Source organism: Oncorhynchus nerka, linkage group LG13 (assembly GCF_034236695.1).
Source record: "Oncorhynchus nerka isolate Pitt River linkage group LG13, Oner_Uvic_2.0, whole genome shotgun sequence".
Classification (NCBI taxonomy): Eukaryota; Metazoa; Chordata; class Actinopteri; order Salmoniformes; family Salmonidae; genus Oncorhynchus; species Oncorhynchus nerka.
In genome coordinates, this window is record NC_088408.1 from 13,155,653 (window position 1) to 13,177,148 (window position 21,496).

At 43.5% G+C, this 21,496-nt stretch overlaps 2 protein-coding genes across 2 annotated transcripts in view; both read left to right on the plus strand.

Annotated features, from left to right (window-relative positions):
* Positions 1-7,947: 7,947 nt before the first annotated feature.
* LOC135574758 (neurexin-3-like) lies at positions 7,948-9,295 on the plus strand. Its single transcript, XM_065026954.1, has 3 exons — positions 7,948-8,012; positions 8,853-8,863; positions 8,967-9,295. Exons 1-3 carry the CDS (start codon positions 7,948-7,950, stop codon positions 9,293-9,295), a joined length of 405 nt encoding a protein of 134 aa, XP_064883026.1.
* A 2,583-nt stretch (positions 9,296-11,878) lies between these two features.
* LOC115123956 (neurexin-3b-like) overlaps positions 11,879-21,496 on the plus strand; it is a 474,303-nt gene continuing 464,685 nt past the window's right edge. The window contains exons 1-2 of the mRNA XM_065026202.1: positions 11,879-11,917; positions 14,569-14,730. Coding sequence (XP_064882274.1) covers positions 11,894-11,917; positions 14,569-14,730 — 186 coding nt within the window. The 5' untranslated portion in view covers positions 11,879-11,893. The remainder of the gene's footprint in view (positions 11,918-14,568; positions 14,731-21,496) is intronic.

Consider the following 21,496-nt stretch of genomic DNA (forward strand, 5'->3'; position numbering starts at 1 on the left):
TCTGGGAAGGTCAATGGTTGCTATGGGATGGTTTAAGGTTGCTATGGGAAGGTCTAGGGTTGCTATGGGAAGGGTTGCTATGGGAAGGTCTAGGGTTGCTTCGGGACGTTCTAGGGTTGCTTTGGGATGTTCTAGGTTTGCTATGGGAAGGTCTAGGGTTGCTATGGGAATGTCTAGGGTTGCTATGGGAAGGTCTAGAGTTGCTTTGGGACGTTCTAGGCTTGCTATGTCATATAAGGCTTCCTGTCTATTAGTGGATGTGTCCCAAATGACACCAGGTTCCCCAGAACCAGACCAGAACCCTGGTCAAAAGAAGTGTACTAGGAAATCAAATCAAGTTGTTTTTGTCACATGTGCCGAATACAACAGGTGTGGACCTTACAGTGAAATGCTGAATACAACAGGTGTGGACCTGACAGTGAAATGCTTACTTACGAGCTCTTAACCAACAGGTGTGGACCTTACAGTGAAATGCTGAATACAACAGGTGTGGACCTTACAGTGAAATGCTTACTTACGAGCTCTTAACCAACAGGTGTGGACCTTACAGTGAAATGCTTACTTACGAGCTCTTAACCAACAGGTGTGGACCTTACAGTGAAATGCTTTACTTACGAGCTCTTAACCAACAATGCAGTTTTAAGATAATTTCAACAACAAACAAGTAACAGATAAGAATAACAAATGATTAAATAGCAGCAGTAAATAACAATAGCAGGGCTATATACAGGGGGTACCGTTACATAGTCAATTTGTCAGTGTGCGGGGGGCACCGGTGTCGAGGTATTTGAGGTAATATGTGCATGTAGGTAGAGTTATTAAAGTGCCTATGCATAGATAATAACAGAGAGTAGCAGCAGTGTGGGGGGGGGGGGGGGCAATACAAATAGTTTGGGAAGCCATTTGATTAGTTGTTCCGGAGTCTTATGACTTGGGGGTAGAAGCTGTTTAGAAGCCTCTTGGACCTATACTTGGCGCTCCTTGAAAGTGGCAGCTCTACACTTTAGCTCAGTGTGAAGGTTGCTTGTAATCCATGGCTTCTGGTTGGGGTACGTACATACAGTCACTGTCGGGACAACGTCCTCGATGAACTTATTGATAAAGCCAGTGACTGATGTGGTGTACTCCTCAATGTCATTGGAAAAATCCCGGAGCATATTCCAGTCTGTGCTGCAAAACAGTCCTGTAGTTTAGCATCTGCTTCATCTATCACTTTTTCGTAGACCTTGTCACTGGTGCTTCCTGCTTTCATTTTTGCTTGTATGCAGGAATCAGAAGGATAGAATTATGGTCAGATCTGCCAAATGGAGGGCGAGGGAAATCTTTGTACGTGTCTCTGTGTGCGGTGTAAAGGTGGTCTAGAATTTTTTTCCCTCTGGTTGCACGTTTAACATGCTGATAGAAATTTGGTTAAACTGATTTAAGTTTCCATGCACTCAAGTCCACTAGGAGCAACGCCTCTGGATGAGCGTTTTCCTGTTTGCTTGTGGCTGAATACAGCCCATTGAGTGCGGTTTTAGTGTCATCATCAGTCTGTGGTGGTATGTAGACAGCTGCGGAAAAAAACAGATTAAAACTCTCTAGGTAGATAGTGTGGTCTATAGCTTATCATGAGATACTCTACCTCAGGCGAGCAAAACCCTATGCCAATGATATCGTGCACCAGCTGTTGTTTACATATATGAATAGGCCCCCGCCCTGTGTCTTACAGAGGCTGCTGTTCTATCCTGCCGTTAGAGTGTATCAAATCTTCATTTCATTCTCCGGCGAATGAAGGGGATCTGGGCCTGGTTGGTTGTCTGTTAGGGAATAAAGTTCCATTTGGGACACACTCTATGTGTCTCTTCCTGAGTTGCCGTGTCTAGAGTGGAAAAACACAGAGAAAGATCTGTTTTTGGTTTCTCAAATTGGCCGTATATGTCCAGGTTCATTTCGTAACCCCGGTTTTCTGAAGGAGAGAACAGGACATCAACATAGTTATGGGAACTAGGCTACATGCTATGGAGACATATTGTTACAATATGGTGACGTCAAGTGGTGAACTGAAAAGAGAACTATATTTATCTATAGCTGGTAGCAAGGAGTATAGACTGTAGTATGTCGTTGTCGTCTAAGGTTTAAGATTAGAACTGAAAGCAGCAATAAACCCTAGATGCATATAAAGCACTTGAAGTAGACATTGGCATAGGGATTAATTAAACGCATCAGGGATATGAACATTAATGAATTAATCATAAGTAAATAGATTTTTTGATTGTATAGATAATGTTAATCTTAAGTGACGTTCATAGGCTGCTGAAGACTGATGCTCTGAAATGACATTTATATTCTGAATGAGTTATGATACGTACTGTAAACACATTTCTCTGCAGACAACATAGTTGGCCTAACAGTAAACTATTTTAATTTGCATGTCCTCTGCCTCAAGTTCAATATTTACCAGGGTATTATTGCTATCTTTGATGCTTTATCGTTTGTCTGTACAGTGTCTTATCTGCTTGTTCTTGGGATGATGAATGCAAGAGCAATCTGTCAGATGAAAAACCAAACAGTCAGTCAGTGAAGTAAACAGGGAGAAATAGTAAGTGTTGATTTAGACTAGACATAATCTACAGCGCGCTCACTGTCTGTCTCACTGGAAATACGGTTCTGTGTGTCTTCTTTCTCTCTCTTTATTTATATTTATTTTGATCCTTCTTTCTTTCTTTCTTTCTTTCTTTCTTTCTTTCTTTCTTTCTTTCTTCTTTCTTTCTTTCTCTCTCTCTCATCTTGCCTCTGTATAGCATTGCTGTGCCCAGTCTTTTATGCCGAAGGGAAAATTACTCTCTGAACTGAATCATCCTAAAACACTGCCCTTTTCCTTTCTTTCTTTATTGGTTTCTTTATTTCTCCATCCATCCTTTCATCTCTCTCTCTCCCCTCACTCTAGATCTCTCTCTCTCTCTCTACGTTGCTTTCTCTCTCCCTCGTTTGTTCGCTCTCTCGTTCTCTCTCCCTTTCTTCCTCTCCCTCTCTCCCTCCAGGATCAACAATAACCTCTCTTGTGTTTACATGTAGTCGGTCCAAAAAAACAACCCAAACCACCAGCAGCCTAGCCTGCTCTAGAGGCAGTCTATCCACCAGCAGTCTAGCCTGCTTTAGAGGCAGTCTATCCACCAGCAGTCTATCCTTCTCTCGAGGCAGTCTATCCAACAGCAGCCTAGCCTTCTCTAGAGGCATTCTATCCAACAGCAGCCTAGCCTGCTTTAGAGGCAGTCTATCCACTAGCAGTCTAGCCTGCTATAGAGGCAGTCTATCCACCAGCAGTCTAGCCTGCTCTTTTGGTAGTCTATCCACTAGCAGTCTAGCCTGCTCTAGAGGCAGTCTATCCACCAGCAGTCGAGCCACTTAGTTATCACTTTTGCAAGGTGCTCCATCATGCTGGAAAAGGCATTGTTTGTCACCAAACTGTTCCTGGATGGTTGGGAGAAGTTGCTCTCGGAGGATGTGTTGGTACCATTCTTTATTCATGGCTGTGTTTTTAGGCAAAATTGTGAGTGAGCCCACTCCCTTGGCTGAGAAGCAACCCCACACATGAATGGTCCCAGGATGCTTTACTGTTGGCATGACACAGGACTGATGGTAGCCCTCACCTTGTCTTCTCCGGACAAGCTTTTTTCCAGATGCCCCAAACAATCGGAAAAGGGATTCATCAGAGAAAATGACTTTACCTCAGTCCTCAGCAGTCCAATCCCTGTACCTTTTGCAGAATATCAGTCTGTCCCTGATGTTTTTCCTGGAGAGAAGTGGCTTCTTTGCTGCCCTTCTTGACACCAGGTCATCCTCCAAAAGTATTCGCCTCACTGTGCGTGCAGATGCACTCACACCTGCCTGCTGCCGTTCCTGATCAAGCTCTGTACTGGTGGTGCCCCAATCCCGCAGCTGAATCAACTTTAGGAGATGGTCCTAGCTCTTGCTGGACTTTCTTGGGCGCCCTGAAGTCCTTCTTCACAACAATTGAACTGCTCGCCTTGAAGTTGATGGATGATCTGATAAATGGTTGATTTAGGTGCAATCTTACTGGCAGCAATATCCTTGCCTGTGAAGCCCTTTTTGTGCAAAGCAATGATGACGCCACGTGTTTCCTTGCCGTTTAACCATCGTTGACAGAGGAAGAACAATGATTCCAAGCACCACCCTCCTTTTCAAGCTTCCAGTCTGTTTGTTATTCGAACTCAATCAGCATGACAGAGGGATCTCCAGCCTTGTCCTCGTCAATACTCACACCTGTGTTAACGAGAGAATCAGTGACATAATGTCAGCTGGTCCTTTTGTGGCAGGGCTGAAATGCAGTGGAAAAGTTTTTGGGGGATTCAGTTCATTTCCATTGCAAAGAGAGACTTTGCAATTAATTTCAATTCATCTCATCACTCTTCACAACATTCTGGAGACTTTGTGCAGAAAGCGTTGTGAAAATTAATATTTGTGTCATTCTCAAAACTTTTGGCCATGACTGTACAGAATTACATAATTAGCAGTAATTTAATGTATTTCCAGATCACTCTAGCTCTGCTAAAATGCATACAACACTGCATGTGGCATTTGCAAAGACTTAAATGACAGGGATAGTCTGTTATTATGAAGGTGACAGCTTCTAACATTTAATACCTGGAACACAGACGATGCTGTTGTTGCAGTGTCCGCCAGGTCTATTCTTCTTTTAATTAACATGCAGGGTGAAGAACTGAATTGGAAGCCTCAGCCTTGTGGAGGCTCTAGGCCAGGTGTTGGTTATGTCTGTAATAGCTGCAGTACTGGGTCTGTCCTCTAGTACTAGGGCTGTTTAAAAGGCAACATTTCAAGCAGTCGGGAACTGACACTATTCATGATATCATGGTCTGGAGCTTCCTGGTGTTACAACTTCTAACGATGGTGAGTGGAGGAGTCAAGTGCAGAGAGCAGGTAATTCAGTACGTGGATATTTTATTCCATAGACTGTGATTCCACGACATGCAAAACACCAGGGCGCATGAAACAACCCATCCCAAAAATACACCGGACTAAAACCTGTCCGGAGAAATACTGATCACACTCATACATAGATAACAGGAAACAAGCCCCCACAAATACCCAGCAGGCCTAGTGCCCTTAAATAGCCTACAAACAAAATCTAACTCAAAACAGGTGTACCCAATTAAACCCAATAAACAGAAACAAACGGACAGGGAATCGATGGCAGCTAATAGGCCGGCGACGACGACCGCCGAGCGCCGCCCGAACAGGAAGAGGCACCATCTTCGGCGAGATTCGTGACACCTGGACCCATATACACTCTTTCTTTCTTTCTTTCTTAAACAAAAAATAAATAAATGCTTTACTTATTCAATATAGTTCAAGTCCAACTTTATTAGTCGTATGTATGCTATACGCGTGGTATACATCGTTCAATGAAATGCTTACTTGCAGGTTCCTTCTCGACAATGCAACAACAATAAGAAATAATACAAGATAAGAATATGAACATAAAGTCAATGGCTCAGTAGAATAGAATAAACATTTTAGCATCAGTATAATACAGGAAGGGACAATATAAAGTCCAATATTTACACATGTATTTACATGAAGGGGAGATGAGGGGGCAAGTGTATAAACTGAGCAGTATAGTAACAGTCTGGTTGTGTGTGTGTGTGTGTGTGTGTGTGTGTGTGTGTGTGTGTGTGTGTGTGTGTGTGTGTGTGTGTGTGTGTGTGTGTGTGTGTGTGTGTGTATGTGGAGAATCAGAGCAGGTGGTCTGTCCAGTTCAAGTGTTCAGCAGTCTGATGGCTTGTAGATAGAAACTGTCTCTGAGCCAGTTGGCATCAGACCTCATGCTCCCACAGTCTCCTCTTCTAATCCCCTGTGTCTCCATGTCTCCTCTCTCAATTTCCTCTATCTGACGGTCTGACTAAAAAGCCCCATACAGAGAGATCCCAGTGGAAGATCATAATCAGTCTGCTACCATGGAGATCTCAGTGGAAGGTTATAATCAGTCTGCTACCATGGAGACCTCACTGGAAGGTCATAATCAGTCTGCTACCATGGAGACCTCAGTGGAAGGTCAAAATCAGTCTGCTACCATGGAGACCTCAGTGGAAGGTCATAATCAGTCTGCTACCATGGAGACCTCAGTGGAAGGTCATGATCTGTCTGCTACCATGGAGACCTCAGTGGAAGGTCATAATCAGTCTGCTACCATGGAGATCTCAGTGGAAGGTTATAATCAGTCTACTACCATGGAGACCTCAGTGGAAGGTCATAATCAGTCTGCTACCATGGAGACCTCAGTGGAAGGTCATAATCAGTCTGCTACCATGGAGACCTCAGTGGAAGGTCATAATCAGTCTGCTACCATGGAGACCTCGGTGGAAGATCATAATCAGTCTGCTACCATGGAGATCTCAGTGGAAGGTTATAATCAGTCTACTACCATGGAGACCTCAGTGGAAGGTCATAATCAGTCTGCTACCATGGAGACCTCAGTGGAAGGTCATACTCAGTCTGCTACCATGGAGACCTCAGTGGAAGGTCATGATCTGTCTGCTACCATGGAGACCTCAGTGGAAGGTCATAATCAGTCTGCTACCATGGAGATCCCCATGGAAGGTCATAATCAGTGTGCTACCATGGAGATCTCAGTGGAATGTCATAATCAGTGTGCTAGTATGGAGATCCCAGTGGAAGGTCATGATTAGTCTGCTACCATGGAGACCTCAGTGGAAGATCATAATCAGTCTGCTACCATGGAGACCTCAGCAGAAGTTCATAATCAGTCTGCTACCATGGAGACCTCAGTGGAAGAACATAATCAGTCTGCTACCATGGAGACCTCAGTGGAAGATCATAATCATTATGCTACCATGGAGACCTCAGCGGAAGATCATAATCAGTCTGCTACCATGGAGACCTCAGTGGAAGGTCATAATCAGTCTGCTACCATGGAGACCTCAGTGGAAGATCATAACCAGTCTGCTACCATGGAGAACTCAGCGGAAGATCATAATCAGTCTGCTACCATGGAGACCTCAGTGGAAGGTCATAATCAGTCTGCTACCATGGAGACCTCAGCGGAAGATCATAATCAGTCTGCTACCATGGAGACCTCAGTGGAAGGTCATAATCAGTCTGCTACCATGGAGACCTGAGTGGAAGGTCATAATCAGTCTGCTACCATGGAGACCTCAGCGGAAGATCATAATCAGTCTGCTACCATGGAGACCTCAGTGGAAGGTCATAATCAGTCTGCTACCATGGAGACCTCAGTGGAAGGTCATAATCAGTCTGCTACCATGGAGACCTCAGTGGAAGCTCATACGGATTGGGTTTTTATGATGAGTGCATTAGGGTATGAGGATAACATTATGGGATAGCTGATATTATGTCACTGTGGTGACTGAATTAGATTGATTTGGTCCACTGTGCTACTCTGTCCTGTCTTCTCATGGGAGGTGATGACATACACTACCAGTCAAAAGTTTGGACACACCTACTCATTCAAGGGTTTTTCTTTATTTGTACTAGTTTCTACATTTTGGAATGAAAGTGAAGACATACAACTGACAAAATAACACATATGGATTCATGTAGTAACCAAAACAGTGTTAGACAAATCAAAAGATATTTTATATTTGAGATTTTCGAAGTAGCCACTTCTTGATGGCAGCTTTGCACACTCATTCTCTCAAGCAGCCTCATGAGGCTGTCACCTGGAATGCAGGTGTGCCTTGTTAAATGTACATTCGTGGAATTTCTTTCCTTCTTAATGCCTTTGAGCCAATCAGTTGTGTTGTGACGAGGTAGGGGTGGTATACAGAAGACAGGTCTATTTGGGAAAAGACCAAGTCCATATTATGGCAAGAACAGCTCTCCGGAAAATGTCGAGAACATTGAAAGTATCTTCAAGTGCAGTTGCAAAATCAATCAATCGCCATGATGAAAGTGGCTCTCATGAGGACCGCCACAGGAAAGGAAGACGCAGAGTCACCTCTGCTGCAGAGGTATAGTTATCAGCCTCAGAAATTGCAGCCCAAATAAATACTTCATAGAGTTCAAGTAACAGACACATCTCATCATCAACTGTGCAGAGGAGACTGTGTCAATCAGGCCTTCATGGTTGAATTGCTGCAAATAAACCACTACTAAAGGACACCAATAATAAGAGACTTGCTTGGTCCAAGAAACACGAGTAATGGACATTAGACCGGTGGGAATCTGTCCTTTGGTCTGATGAGACTAAATCTGAGATTCTTGGTTCCAACAGCTATTTCTTTGTGAGACGCAGAGTAGGTGAACGGAGGATCTCGCATGTGTGGTTCCCACCGTGAAGCATGGAAGAGGAGGTGTGATGGTGTGGGGGTGCTTTGCTGGTGACAATGTCTGTGATTTATTTAGAATTCAAGGCACACTTAACCAGCATGGCCACCGCAGCATTCTGCATTTGATGTATTCACTATTATTCTACAATGTAGTTAATAGGAAAAATAAAGAAAAACATTTGAATGAGTAGGTGTGTCCAAACTTTTGACTGGTACTGTAGTTCATGTCCTCCATGGGAGGTGATGACACAGTCCTCTTCTCATGGGAGGTGATGACACAGTCCTTTTCTCATGGGAGGTGATGACACAGTCCTCTTTTCATGGGAGGTGATGACATATGATTCATTTTGTAACCGTGACATGATTCAACGCCTACTTCTGTATGTGAAGGGATTGTAATTGTGTCATGTTTTAACTGTCAAATATGACAGATTATACAATGGACTTCCTGCTTGTGTCAATGATATGCTTTTCATGGAGACCATGAATCTCTTTGTGGGTTTGTGGTTCCATTCCTTCCAGGGTCACCATATGTACTAATGCATGTTTCAACATCAATGTCTACACTTCTGTACGTCTTGGGTAAGAGCCTTGAATATAACCTAAACTTACATCTATTCTCCTCTCTACTTCCAGCAAGAGAAGAGAACGTGGCGACGTTCCGTGGTTCTGAGTACTTCTGCTACGACCTGTCCCAGAACCCCATCCAGTCATCCAGTGATGAGATCACACTCTCATTCAAGACGTGGCAGAGGAACGGTCTCTTGCTCCACACAGGGAAGTCTGCTGACTATGTCAACCTGGCCCTAAAGGACGGGGCGGTGAGCCTGGTCATCAACCTGGGCTCCGGGGCCTTCGAGGCCATTGTGGAGCCCGTCAACGGGAAGTTCAACGATAATGGCTGGCACGACATCAAGGTCACACGCAATCTCAGACAGGTAACCATGGAGACTGAGCAGACATAGGTTCACGACTGGTATTGATTAGTTGTAGTAATATATAAATCGGTTGGTATTAGTGTCGTGGGTTTATGTTGTTAAATTAGTGTTTACCTTTGTTTACAATTGATGTATTATATTAGATGAATGTGTATTTTTATATAGCACCTTTTCCAAGTGACCTAAGCACTTTAGAAATATTAGGAGAGAGACATTATGAATTTGTGTAGTGTTGAAGTATTATCAGTATGGTTAGGTAGTGTTTTCCCCTCTCTTTATAACCCCTAGCAGTGACTATGTGAATAAAGAAGCACAGACTGCACAGTGATTGATAGTGGTGGAGCAGCTGATACCATGGCTCTCTGTTCCTCTCTGTCTCTCCTTATCTTGTGTTGCTTTTGAAGACTTACCCTATTTTCTTCATTTAAATGTATACTACTTTGTTTTATTCTTGACTAAGCTGACACTTCTATCAGGAGCCTTGTCGAAGAGTCGCTATCTTGCTCCTCTGTATAGCTACAGAAACTACAAGGCAGGGTTTAAGACACATTAACTCGGGACAATGGAGGGACTTCGGTGTGACAGACAATAGGAGCCTTCTGTTGGACATTTGTTTCAGATCAGTGGAGCATCTTATTCAAATCGTATAAATGGATGTTAAAATGGCATCTGATAGGTCCTTGTAAGCGTAGATAGTTCACAGTACACATCAGAATACTAGAATGGACATGAACATTCTTATGTTGGGATCAAGGTCAGCCATTTTTGGTCAGAGAGTTGGTTAACCATGGTTTGGCAGTGCTATAATGAGACAGTGTGTAAAATAATGAATTGGAAGAATGTATCTGTAATGTATGTTTGCTAGCTAGGTGGCCAGTTTTAAAGAAATGATTCCCTTCATTTTTCTAAGTAACTGCCAACGTGCCAACATTCCATTCAGCGTTGGGCTTGAAACCGAAAGGTTGCAAGATCGAATCCCCGAGCTGACGAGGTAAAACTCTGTCGTTCTGCCCCTGAACAAGGCAGTTAACCCACTGTTCCTAGGCTGTCATTCTGCCCCTGAACAAGGCAGTTAACCCACTGTTCCTAGGCTGTCGTTCTGCCCCTGAACAAGGCAGTTAACCCACTGTTCCTAGGCCGTCGTTCTGCCCCTGAACAAGGCAGTTAACCCACTGTTCCTAGGCTGTCGTTCTGCCCCTGAATAAGGCAGTTAACCCACTGTTCCTAGGCTGTCGTTCTGCCCCTGAACAAGGCAGTTAACCCACTGTTCCTAGGCTGTCATTCTGCCCCTGAACAAGGCAGTTAACCCACTGTTCCTAGGCTGTCGTTCTGCCCCTGACTGTTCCTAGGCTGTCGTTCTGCCCCTGAACAAGGCAGTTAACCCACTGTTCCTAGGCTGTCGTTCTGCCCCTGAACAAGGCAGTTAACCCACTGTTCCTAGGCTGTCATAGTTAAATACTATGATACCCTAGTTAAATAAAGGTAAAATAACTTGCCTAGTTAAATAAAGGTAAAATAACTTGCCTAGTTAAATAAAGGTAAAATAACTTGCCTAGTTAAATAAAGGTAAAATAACTTGCCTAGTTAAATAAAGGTAAAATAAAAAAATTAAAAATACAGTCAATCCACAGCCAGACACTGGCTGAAATCAGTTGATGACGGGACTTAGACAAGATGCACATGCAACAAGTACTGATATTGTATCATATAATAACACTCACAGCTTTCCAAGAAAAAGGTAGACATTTATGGTATTTTTACATATATTTTTGAGGCTATTTATACAGACAATTGGTATAAAACCTGAATAAACTGCATTTATAATGATATGACAATTTCTTTGGTAATATGACAATAATTATATTACACAATGTCTGATATTTCACGTGTCTTACTTTTTATATTCCTGCATAGGTCAAATCAGGATTATGCCTCTACTGCCATTCATTCCAATGCTACGTGCTGTAACCATAGCTGTAACTAGGACTGTATTCTATTCTAACATTGTTACTCAACTGAAATTTAAGAAGTAGGGCTGTAAACTGGATATATACTTGTACTATAAGAGTGAAAGCACAGTGAGAAAAGCGATAGCAGGTAGCTGTTTGTTTGTGGTGAGTGAGTGAGTGGAAAGGGTTTCTTCAGTGAAAGGGTTTCTTCAGCCGGTACTATGGAGATGAAGAGAGGTGGAAAAGTAAGTAAAGTGTTCATTTCCTACCACTAAGAGGTTGTTAAAGGATGTAGCCCACTAGCTGACTCACAGACCAGAGGCTAGGGTTCTTTTTTTTCTCCTTCACTCTCTCGCTCTCTCTTCCTCTTCCTCTTCTCTGTCTGTCTTTCTTTACCTTTCCGCCAGTCTATCTCCCTCTCTTTGGGAAGACAGGCTTTGTTAGACTAACACTTACCTTTCATGAAATACTAAGTCATTGTATTTACTTACTAACGAACATTTATCTGAACAACTAACAAACATACTAACTAACTATCATCCTGCTTCTCCTAAGTCATTGTTTTTTATTTTGGTTTCTTTCTTCTCCCATCCCCTATTAACAACCGTTTTGTTCACTATTCTTTTGATTTCCTTTCTTCCCCTTTTCCGGAAAGCAATCAGGCATTGGACACGCTATGGTAAACATACTGCATTGTCTGGTAGATATCATTCTTATTGTCTTTTTTTGGGTTTGCCGTGTGTCCCTCCCCCCTCTTCTTTTTCTTTTTATAATTTCAATTTCATCCTTGACATATCTTATCAAACAATGAGGAAATGGGTTTGTATTACCAACAGCTTTCTTCAGTTCTCAATATCCTCCCTGGCCTCTCAACTTCTTCCCTACCCCTCCCCCCCTCCTCTTTTTTCAGTCCGTCTTTTACTTCTTCTTTTATTCCTCATCGCTACGAAGTTCACAGAGGTTCTTCGAGTCTCAAATAAACCACCAGATTCTCCCTCTGACTTTTGATCTTTTGTCAGGGATGCATGAAAAATTTATGTTTTTTTCCACCAAATAAAAATCTCAACATTTTTTGTGAGGACCGTCGCCACCCAAGAACTGAGAGAATCTCTGCCACAATCCAAACAACAAGAGTGAATCTTCAACAAGCCATTAGCCGCCAAAACTCCGGTCCGGGCTCTAAAATGCTAAACAGAAACAAAATGGCGACAGAGAGACAAAATGGCGACCCCTTTCTTTACCGGATCTCTGACAGTTGTTTCCAACACACTCTGGCGCATGGCATGCCCACCACCGCTCATCAATGCCTTTTCATCTCCTGACCTCTGAAATCATATGAATTTTACCCTTTCACCCTCCTCAGCCATAACCACTAACACTTCACTTTCACGTTCACTCACCTTCAACCTATCACTCTATATCACTGTCCTGTCCCCCCACCCCTTCCCTGGATGTTGTGTTGGTAGCATGCTGGTTACAGTGGTGTCTGTGTGTTGTGGCTAACATTACACCCTCCCCCTCCTGATCCCCTTGACTTGATTGGTGGAGGTACCCTGTCTCCCGATTGGCTTGATCATGCTTTGTATGACATCAAATCATTTATACCCCTTACATGTCAAAGTTATTTGTGTTTCTGTTAACTTCTGAAGAATGAAAACCTTGGTTTCCGCATTTGTGAAGTTGTGTGATAATCCTCCCTATGTAATGCATGTGTGTGTATAAGGCCGAGTGTGTGTGACTGAGAGTGTGTGTGTGTATATGCGTGTGATGTTTTGTATAGTTACAAATTGAACCCAGAAACCTAAGACAAGTACAAGCAATTTGTCCTTGGCAATTTGTCCATTTTTACTAACCCTCTCCCAACCTGAACTATCCAAACCGAATGAGATTCCATTCTCTTACCCCCATCAAAAGATAAAGAAAATGTGGTCCTCTGCTCTGACATATTTTCTTCATCTGTCCTGTGAACCTACCTATTACTAAACCCATTAAATACTACCTCAAACGCTGTCTGAACCAAACTCTCAAACTATTGCTCCAAGGTACAAACCTACTAGGTACTATCTACTACAGTGGCTTCAGAAAGTATTCACACCCCAAGACTTTTTCCAACTTTTGTCGTGTTCCAGCCTGAGTATTTTATCATTAGCCTACACACGACACGCCGTGATGTCAAAGTGGAATCATGTTGTTAGACATTTTTATAAATTAATAAACTATTAAGAGTCAATAAGTATTAATTTGTTATGGCAAGCCTAAGGAAGTCACATAATGAGTTTCATGGACTCACTCCATGTGCAATAATAGTGTTTATTATGATTTTTTTCTGTAACTCACACATACAACTATCTGTAAGGTCCCTCAGTCGGAGAGTGAATTTCAAAGACAAATTCCACCACAAAGACTGGGGAGGTTTTCCAATGCCTCACAAAGAATGGCACCTATTGGTAGATACCAAAATTAGACACTGAATATCCCTTTGAGCATGGTGAAGTTATTAATTACAATTTGGATGGTGTATCAATACACCCAGTCACTACCAAGATACAGGCGTCCTTCCTAACTCAGATGCCGGAGAGGAAGGAAACAACTCAAGGATTTCACCATGAGGCCAATTGTGACCGAGTTTAATGAGTGTAATAGGAGAAAACTGGATGGATCATTGCAGTTACTACCTGCACAGAATAAGGCACTAAATTAATGCTGCAAAAATAGTGGCAAAACTATTTACTTTTTGTCCTGAATATGAAGTGTTATGTTTGGGGCAAATCCAACAGAACACATTACTGTGTACTAAGCACAGGCAAAATCCTAAAGGAAAACCAGGTTCAGTTTGCTTTACACCAGACACTGGGAGATGAATTCACCTTTCAGCAGGACAATAACACAAGGCCAAATCTACACTGGAGTTGCTTACCAAGAAGACAGTGAATGTTCCTAAGTGGCCGAGTTATAGTTTTGACTTAAATACTTGTGTTTTTCATTTTCAATACATTTCCAAAACATTTCTCAAAACATGTTTTCTATTTTGTCATTATAGGTTATTGTGTGTAAATGGGTGAGAAAATAAATATATTTTAGCCATTTTGAATTCAGGCTGTAAACACACAAAAAATCTGGAATAAGTCAAGTGGAATGAATACATTCTGAAGTCACTGTAGCTACTAGTTACGATATACTAGGAACTATCTACTAGCCCAGGTGATCTCAGTCAGGAGTAAAATACATAGATATAGTCCATTAGGTCATATCAGACCAAGGAGAGAGGTGTGTGTATCCTATACATACTGAACAAGCAGTTCCACCTCAGCGACTAATGCCTTGGCTTTGGTATGTGTTACCCTATAACAGGTGACCATCTCTGTGGATGGGATCCTCACCACAACAGGCTATACCCAGGAAGACTACACCATGCTGGGGTCTGATGACTTCTTCTACGTGGGTGGGAGTCCTAGTACGGCTGATCTACCTGGTTCTCCTGTCAGCAACAACTTCATGGGCTGTCTGAAAGAGGTAGGTTTAGGTTAGGGGGACACATACACATACACACACACACAAATGCAAACACACACACACACACAAATGCAAACACACACACAAATGCACACACACACACACACACACACATACAAATGCAAACACACACACAAATGCAATCACACACACACACACAAATGCAAACACACACACCCATACACACACTCACCCCCCCACACACACACACAAATGCAAACATACACACACACAAACCCCATCCCGCCCACACACATACACACACATCCACTAAGCTAGTCAGAGCGGTTGAATTACATATGTAAAATCAGCAAGGTTGTCCTCCGCTAAGCAGCAGCAGCAGCAATGAGAAATGAAATTGCATTATCAATGAAAGCTGCTGAGCTGGCAGACCGGGGAAGTGCTCAGCAGCCATTCAATACTTCTCAGCTTAATCTAATTTACAACATTCACAGCAGTTAGTTGTGTGTTAGAAAATGGCCCCCGAATACTTTCCTGTCATATGTCATTTGCAGTCTAAACTTGACTGTAGTAAAGCAGTGGATTACTGTACGCCAGTCCTAGTGCTCACTACCAAGAAAGGGCATGTTGGTGTGATAGGACACAGCGTATTGTTGTTGTTCGAGGATATTTTAAATATATATAGAAAACATGTACTAAAATGTACTTTAGAATGTACATGAATGTCCTGAAATATACTTTAGAATGTAATAAAATGTGATTTAGAATGTACATGAATGTACTGAAATATACTTTAGAATGTAATAAAATGTGATTTAGAATGTACATGAATGTACTGAAATGTACTTTAGAATGTAATAAAATGTAATTTAGAATCTACTAAAATGTACTCTAGAATGTACTACAATGTACTAAAATTTACTTTAGAATCTACAAAAATGTACTTTAGAATGTACCGCAATTAACTTGTGGTTGTTTCACCAAGTCTCCCCTTAAGATGGATGCCCTACCTGTTAGCCACTCTGTATAAGAGTGTCTTGGAAAATGAATGAAATGTTTGAAAAAGAAAAGGAGAGCTCACTGTAGGAGCTCAGATCCAATAGATGAATAACCAACGTTTGGACAGTCAAGCAGTCTTCATCAGGATATAATGACAAGCACTGCAGGTCACTAGTTTATACAGTTTGAAAGGACACAGGTGTCAGTAATCATGGCTGGCTGGGACTTGATTTCATTGGTCGATTTACAGATATAAATAGAACACATAAAAGCATGAATGGATTACATACGATCATTGATACAATGTGGCCTATAAAATATCATTTACAATGGATAGAAAAAACACAATAATCACACGAATGGCTTCAGATCAAACTCTAACTCTGATTTCTAACCCCAAAATATCCCCGCACAACGTCTCATTGCTCCTCGATCCTGATGGAAACTATAAGGGTAAAGGCTGCGCTCAATGCAATGGCACTTATACATGTAAACACATGCAAACATCCTCAAACATCCTCAAACAGGGAAACGGATCCCAATCAAAGGTGCTCCACTAAGGCAGTTATTTATCTTAGAATTTGTACTTGACCAATGAAATCAAGCCACAGACGACCATGAGAACAGACACCTGCGTGTCCTTTCAAACTATATAAACTAGTGACCTGCAGTTTTTGTCGTTATACCCTGATGATGACAGCTTGGCTGTCCAAATGCTGGTTATTCATTTATTGCATCTGAGCTCCTAGTGTGTGGCTCTACTTTAATTTTTCAAGTGTTCTACTCCACTAGCCAGCACCTCACGTATACAGGTGTTCTACTCCGCTAGCCAGCACCTCACGTAAACAGGTGTTCTACTCCGCTAGCCAGCACCTCACGTAAACAGGTGTTCTATTCTGCTAGCCAGCACCTCACATAAACAGGTGTTCTACTCCGCTAGCCAGCACCTCACGTAAACAGCCTCACATAAACAGGTGTTCTACTCCACTAGCCAGCACCTCACGTAAACAGGTGTTCTACTCCGCTAGCCAGCACCTCACGTAAACAGGTGTTCTACTCCGCTAGCCAGCACCTCACGTAAACAGGTGTTCTACTCCGCTAGCCAGCACCTCCCGTAAACAGGTGTTCTATTCTGCTAGCCAGCACCTCACATAAACAGGTGTTCTACTCCGCTAGCCAGCACCTCACGTAAACAGCCTCACATAAACAGGTGTTCTTCTCCACTAGCCAGCACCTCACGTAAACAGCCTCACATAAACAGGTGTTCTACTCCACTAGCCAGCACCTCACGTAAACAGCCTCACATAAACAGGTGTTCTACTCCACTAGCCAGCACCTCACGTAAACAGCCTCACATAAACAGGTGTTCTACGCCACTAGCCAGCACCTCACGTAAACAGCCTCACATAAACAGGTGTTCTACTCCACTAGCCAGCACCTCACGTAAACAGCCTCACATAAACAGGTGTTCTACTCCACTAGCCAGCACCTCACATAAACAGCCTCACATAAACAGGTGTTCTACTCCACTAGCCAGCACCTCACGTAAACAGCCTCACATAAACAGGTGTTCTTCTCCACTAGCCAGCACCTCACATAAACAGGTGTTCTACTCCACTAGCCAGCACCTCACGTAAACAGCCTCAGATAAACAGGTGTTCTACTCCATTAGCCAGCACCTCACGTAAACAGGTGTTCTACTCCATTAGCCAGCACCTCACGTAAACAGGTGTTCTACTCCATTAGCCAGCACCTCACGTAAACAGCCTCACATAAACAGGTGTTCTACTCCACTAGCCAGCACCTCACGTAAACAGCCTCACATAAACAGGTGTTCTACTCCACTAGCCAGCACCTCACGTAAACAGCCTCACGTAAACAGGTGATCTACTCCGCTAGCCAGCACCTCTCGTAAACAGGTGATCTACTCCACTAGCCAGCACCTCACATAAACAGGTGATCTACTCCACTAGCCAGCACCTCACATAAACAGGTGATCTACTCCACTAGCCAGCACCTCTCGTAAACAGGTCTTCTACTCCGCTAGCCAGCACCTCTCGTAAACAGGTGATCTACTCCACTAGCCAGCACCTCTCGTAAACAGGTCTTCTACTCCGCTAGCCAGCACCTCTCATAAACAGGTGATCTACTCCACTAGCCAGCACCTCTCATAAACAGGTGTTCTACTCCACTAGCCAGCACCTCACGTAAACAGGTGATCTACTCCGCTAGCCAGCACCTCTCATAAACAGGTGATCTACTCCACTAGCCAGCACCTCACATAAACAGGTGATCTACTCCACTAGCCAGCACCTCACATAAACAGGTGATCTACTCCTCACGTAAACAGGTGTTCTACTCCGCTAGCCAGCACCTCACGTAAACAGGTGTTCTATTCTGCTAGCCAGCACCTCACATAAACAGGTGATCTACTCCGCTAGCCAGCACCTCTAAACAGCCTCACATAAACAGGTGTTCTACAGCACCTCACGTAAACAGGTGTTCTATCTACTCCACTAGCCAGCACCTCACGTAAACAGCCTCAAACAGGTGTTCTACTCCACTAGCCAGCACCTCACGTAAACAGCCTCACATAAACAGGTGTTCTACTCCACTAGCCAGCACCTCACGTAAACAGCCTCACATAAACAGGTGATCTACTCCACTAGCCAGCACCTCACATAAACAGGTGATCTACTCCATAAACAGGTGTTCTACTCACTAGCCAGCACCTCAGCAGCAGGTGTTCACCCACTCCAGCACCTAAACAGGTGATCCACTAGCCAGCACCTCCAAACAGCCTCACAAAACAGGTGTTCTAGCCAGCACCTCACATAAACAGGTGTTCTACTCCACTAGCCAGCACCTCACGTAAACAGCCTAAACAGGTGTTCTACTCCATTAGCCAGCACCTCAGCACCTCAGCATAAACAGGTGTTCTACTCCATTAGCCAGCACCTCACGTAAACAGCCTCACATAAACAGCTACAGCCAGCACCTCACAAACAGTAAACAGGTGTTCTACTCCACTAGCCAGCCTCACATCTACTCCGCTAGCCAGCACCTCACATAAACAGGTGATCTACTCCACTAGCCAGCACCTCACATAAACAGGTGATCTACTCCACTAGCCAGCACCTCACATAAACAGGTGATCTACTCCACTAGCCAGCACCTCTCGTAGCCAGCACCTCACAGGTGAAACAGGTGATCTACTACCACCAGCCAGCACCTCACATAAACAGGTGATCTATCTAGCCAGCACCTCTCCAGGTGATCTACTCCGCTAGCCAGCACCTCACATAAACAGGTGATCTACTCCACTAGCCAGCACCTCACATAAACAGGTGATCTACTCCACTAGCCAGCACCTCACATAAACAGGTGATCTACTCCGCTAGCCAGCACCTCACATAAACAGGTGATCTACTCCACCAGCCAGCACCTCACATAAACAGGTGATCTACTCCGCCCAGCACCTCACATAAACAGGTGATCTACTCCACCAGCCAGCACCTCACATAAACAGGTGATCTACTCCACCAGCCAGCACCTCACATAAACAGGTGATCTACTCCGCTAGCCAGCACCTCACATAAACAGGTGATCTACTCCACCAGCCAGCACCTCACATAAACAGGTGATCTACTCCGCTAGCCAGCACCTCACATAAACAGGTGATCTACTCCACCAGCCAGCACCTCACATAAACAGGTGATCTACTCCGCTAGCCAGCACCTCACATAAACAGGTGATCTACTCCACCAGCACAGGTGATCTACCCACCAGCCAGCACCTCACATAAACAGGTGATCTACTCCGCTAGCCAGCCAGCACCTCACATAAACAGGTGATCTACTCCGCTAGCCAGCACCTCACATAAACAGGTGAACTACTCCGCTACATCACATAAACAGGTGTTCTACTAAACAGGTGATCTACTCCACTAGCTAGCACCTCACATAAACAGGTGATCTACTCCACTAGCCAGCACCTCACATAAACAGGTGAACTACTCCGCTAGCCAGCACCTCACATAAACAGGTGTTCTACTCCGCTAGCCAGCACCTCACATAAACAGGTGAACTACTCCGCTAGCCAGCACCTCACATAAACAGGTGATCTACTCCGCTAGCCAGCACCTCACATAAATAGGTGATCTACTCCACTAGCCAGCACCTCACATAAACAGGTGAACTACTCCGCTAGCCAGCACCTCACATAAACAGGTGTGCATTTCTTCCACCTCCAAATTAATCAAATGTCCATTTTACATTTCCAGGCATTTTCGGTTTTAGATTGTATTCCTTCCACTTCTTATTTTATTGTCCATTATTCATTCTATCCTCACCATGACACTACATTATTGTGAAGTGTTGGTGATCATAATTGTCTCGTTCCAGTACACAAGGGCTGAAATTAGCTTGAAATCTTCATAATTGGTTATCTTTCTTGGGGAATCTTTAAACTATCATTCTCCACACCTTCGATAAACCTGCAACTGTTGTGATTAAATTCTCATTATCACAAATGCTCATATTTCAAAGGACAGCTATTTACTGTTGAAAGAGAGGATGACAATTGAACCATTACAAGGCCATTTAGTGGAAAATAAGCAATTGATTCCAATGATAAAATGGGTTAATCTTGCTCTCTCCTCAGAAGGAAGGCTAAGGGTGCATCCCACATGGAATCCTGTTCCTCTTATAGACAATATGTATATTTTCTGGCTCTGTACTCCAGCACAATACATTATTTACCGTTCATTTCTATTGGGCCCAAATATTCTGAAACAAACAGGAAAGGCATCCAACAAGTTTGTAGAGTCAAGCTTGATTATTTAATTCTTATTCATTTAACTAGGCAAGTCAGTCAAGAACAAGTCCTTATTTTACAATGACGGCCTACCCCGGCCAAACACTCCCCTAAACCAGGCAACATAACGCCACCCGATGGGACTCCCAATCACTGCTTTTTGTGATAAAGCCTGGGATTGAACCAGCGTCTGTAGTGATACCTCTAGCACTGACATACAGTGCCTTAGACTGCTGTGCCATTCGGCAGGAGGGTGTTAGGAATATGGGACTAAATCCTGAACTCTTGACTACTTTATTACACATATAAGTTAATTTTGTCCCAAAAACTACGTACAGAAAGTGCTGTAACTGTTCACCCCATATAAACGGTTCACCCCATATAAACAGTTCACCCCATATAAACAGTTCACCCCATATAAACAGTTCACCCCATATAAACAGTTCACCCCATATAAACGGTTCTCCCCATATAAACAGTTCACCCCATATAAACAGTTCACCCCATATAAACGGTTCTCCCCATATAAACAGTTCACCCCATATAAACAGTTCACCCCATATAAACGGTTCTCCCCATATAAACAGTTCACCCCATATAAACAGTTCACCCCATATAAACAGTTCACCCCATATAAACAGTTCACCCCATATGGATGAAAATACCCTCAAATTAAGGCTGACAGTCTGCACTTTAACCTCATAGTCATGATATCATTTCAAATCCAAAGTGCTGGAGTGTCAAGGCCCCCCCCCAACCCCCCTCCCCCATGTTTGGAATCATTTACAAAACCTCATTACATCTTGAATCTTTGGTGCCAACAGGGCAGTTTAGAACGCTGATGAGGGATGAATTCACTGAGGTCTGCAAGTTTTTAGGGATTGTAGGGATCTCCTGGTCCCCCTGTCTCCCGGTCCCCCTGTCTCCCGGTCCCCCTGTCTCCCGGTCCCCCCGGTCTCCCGGTCCCCCTGTCTCCCGGTCCCCCTGTCTC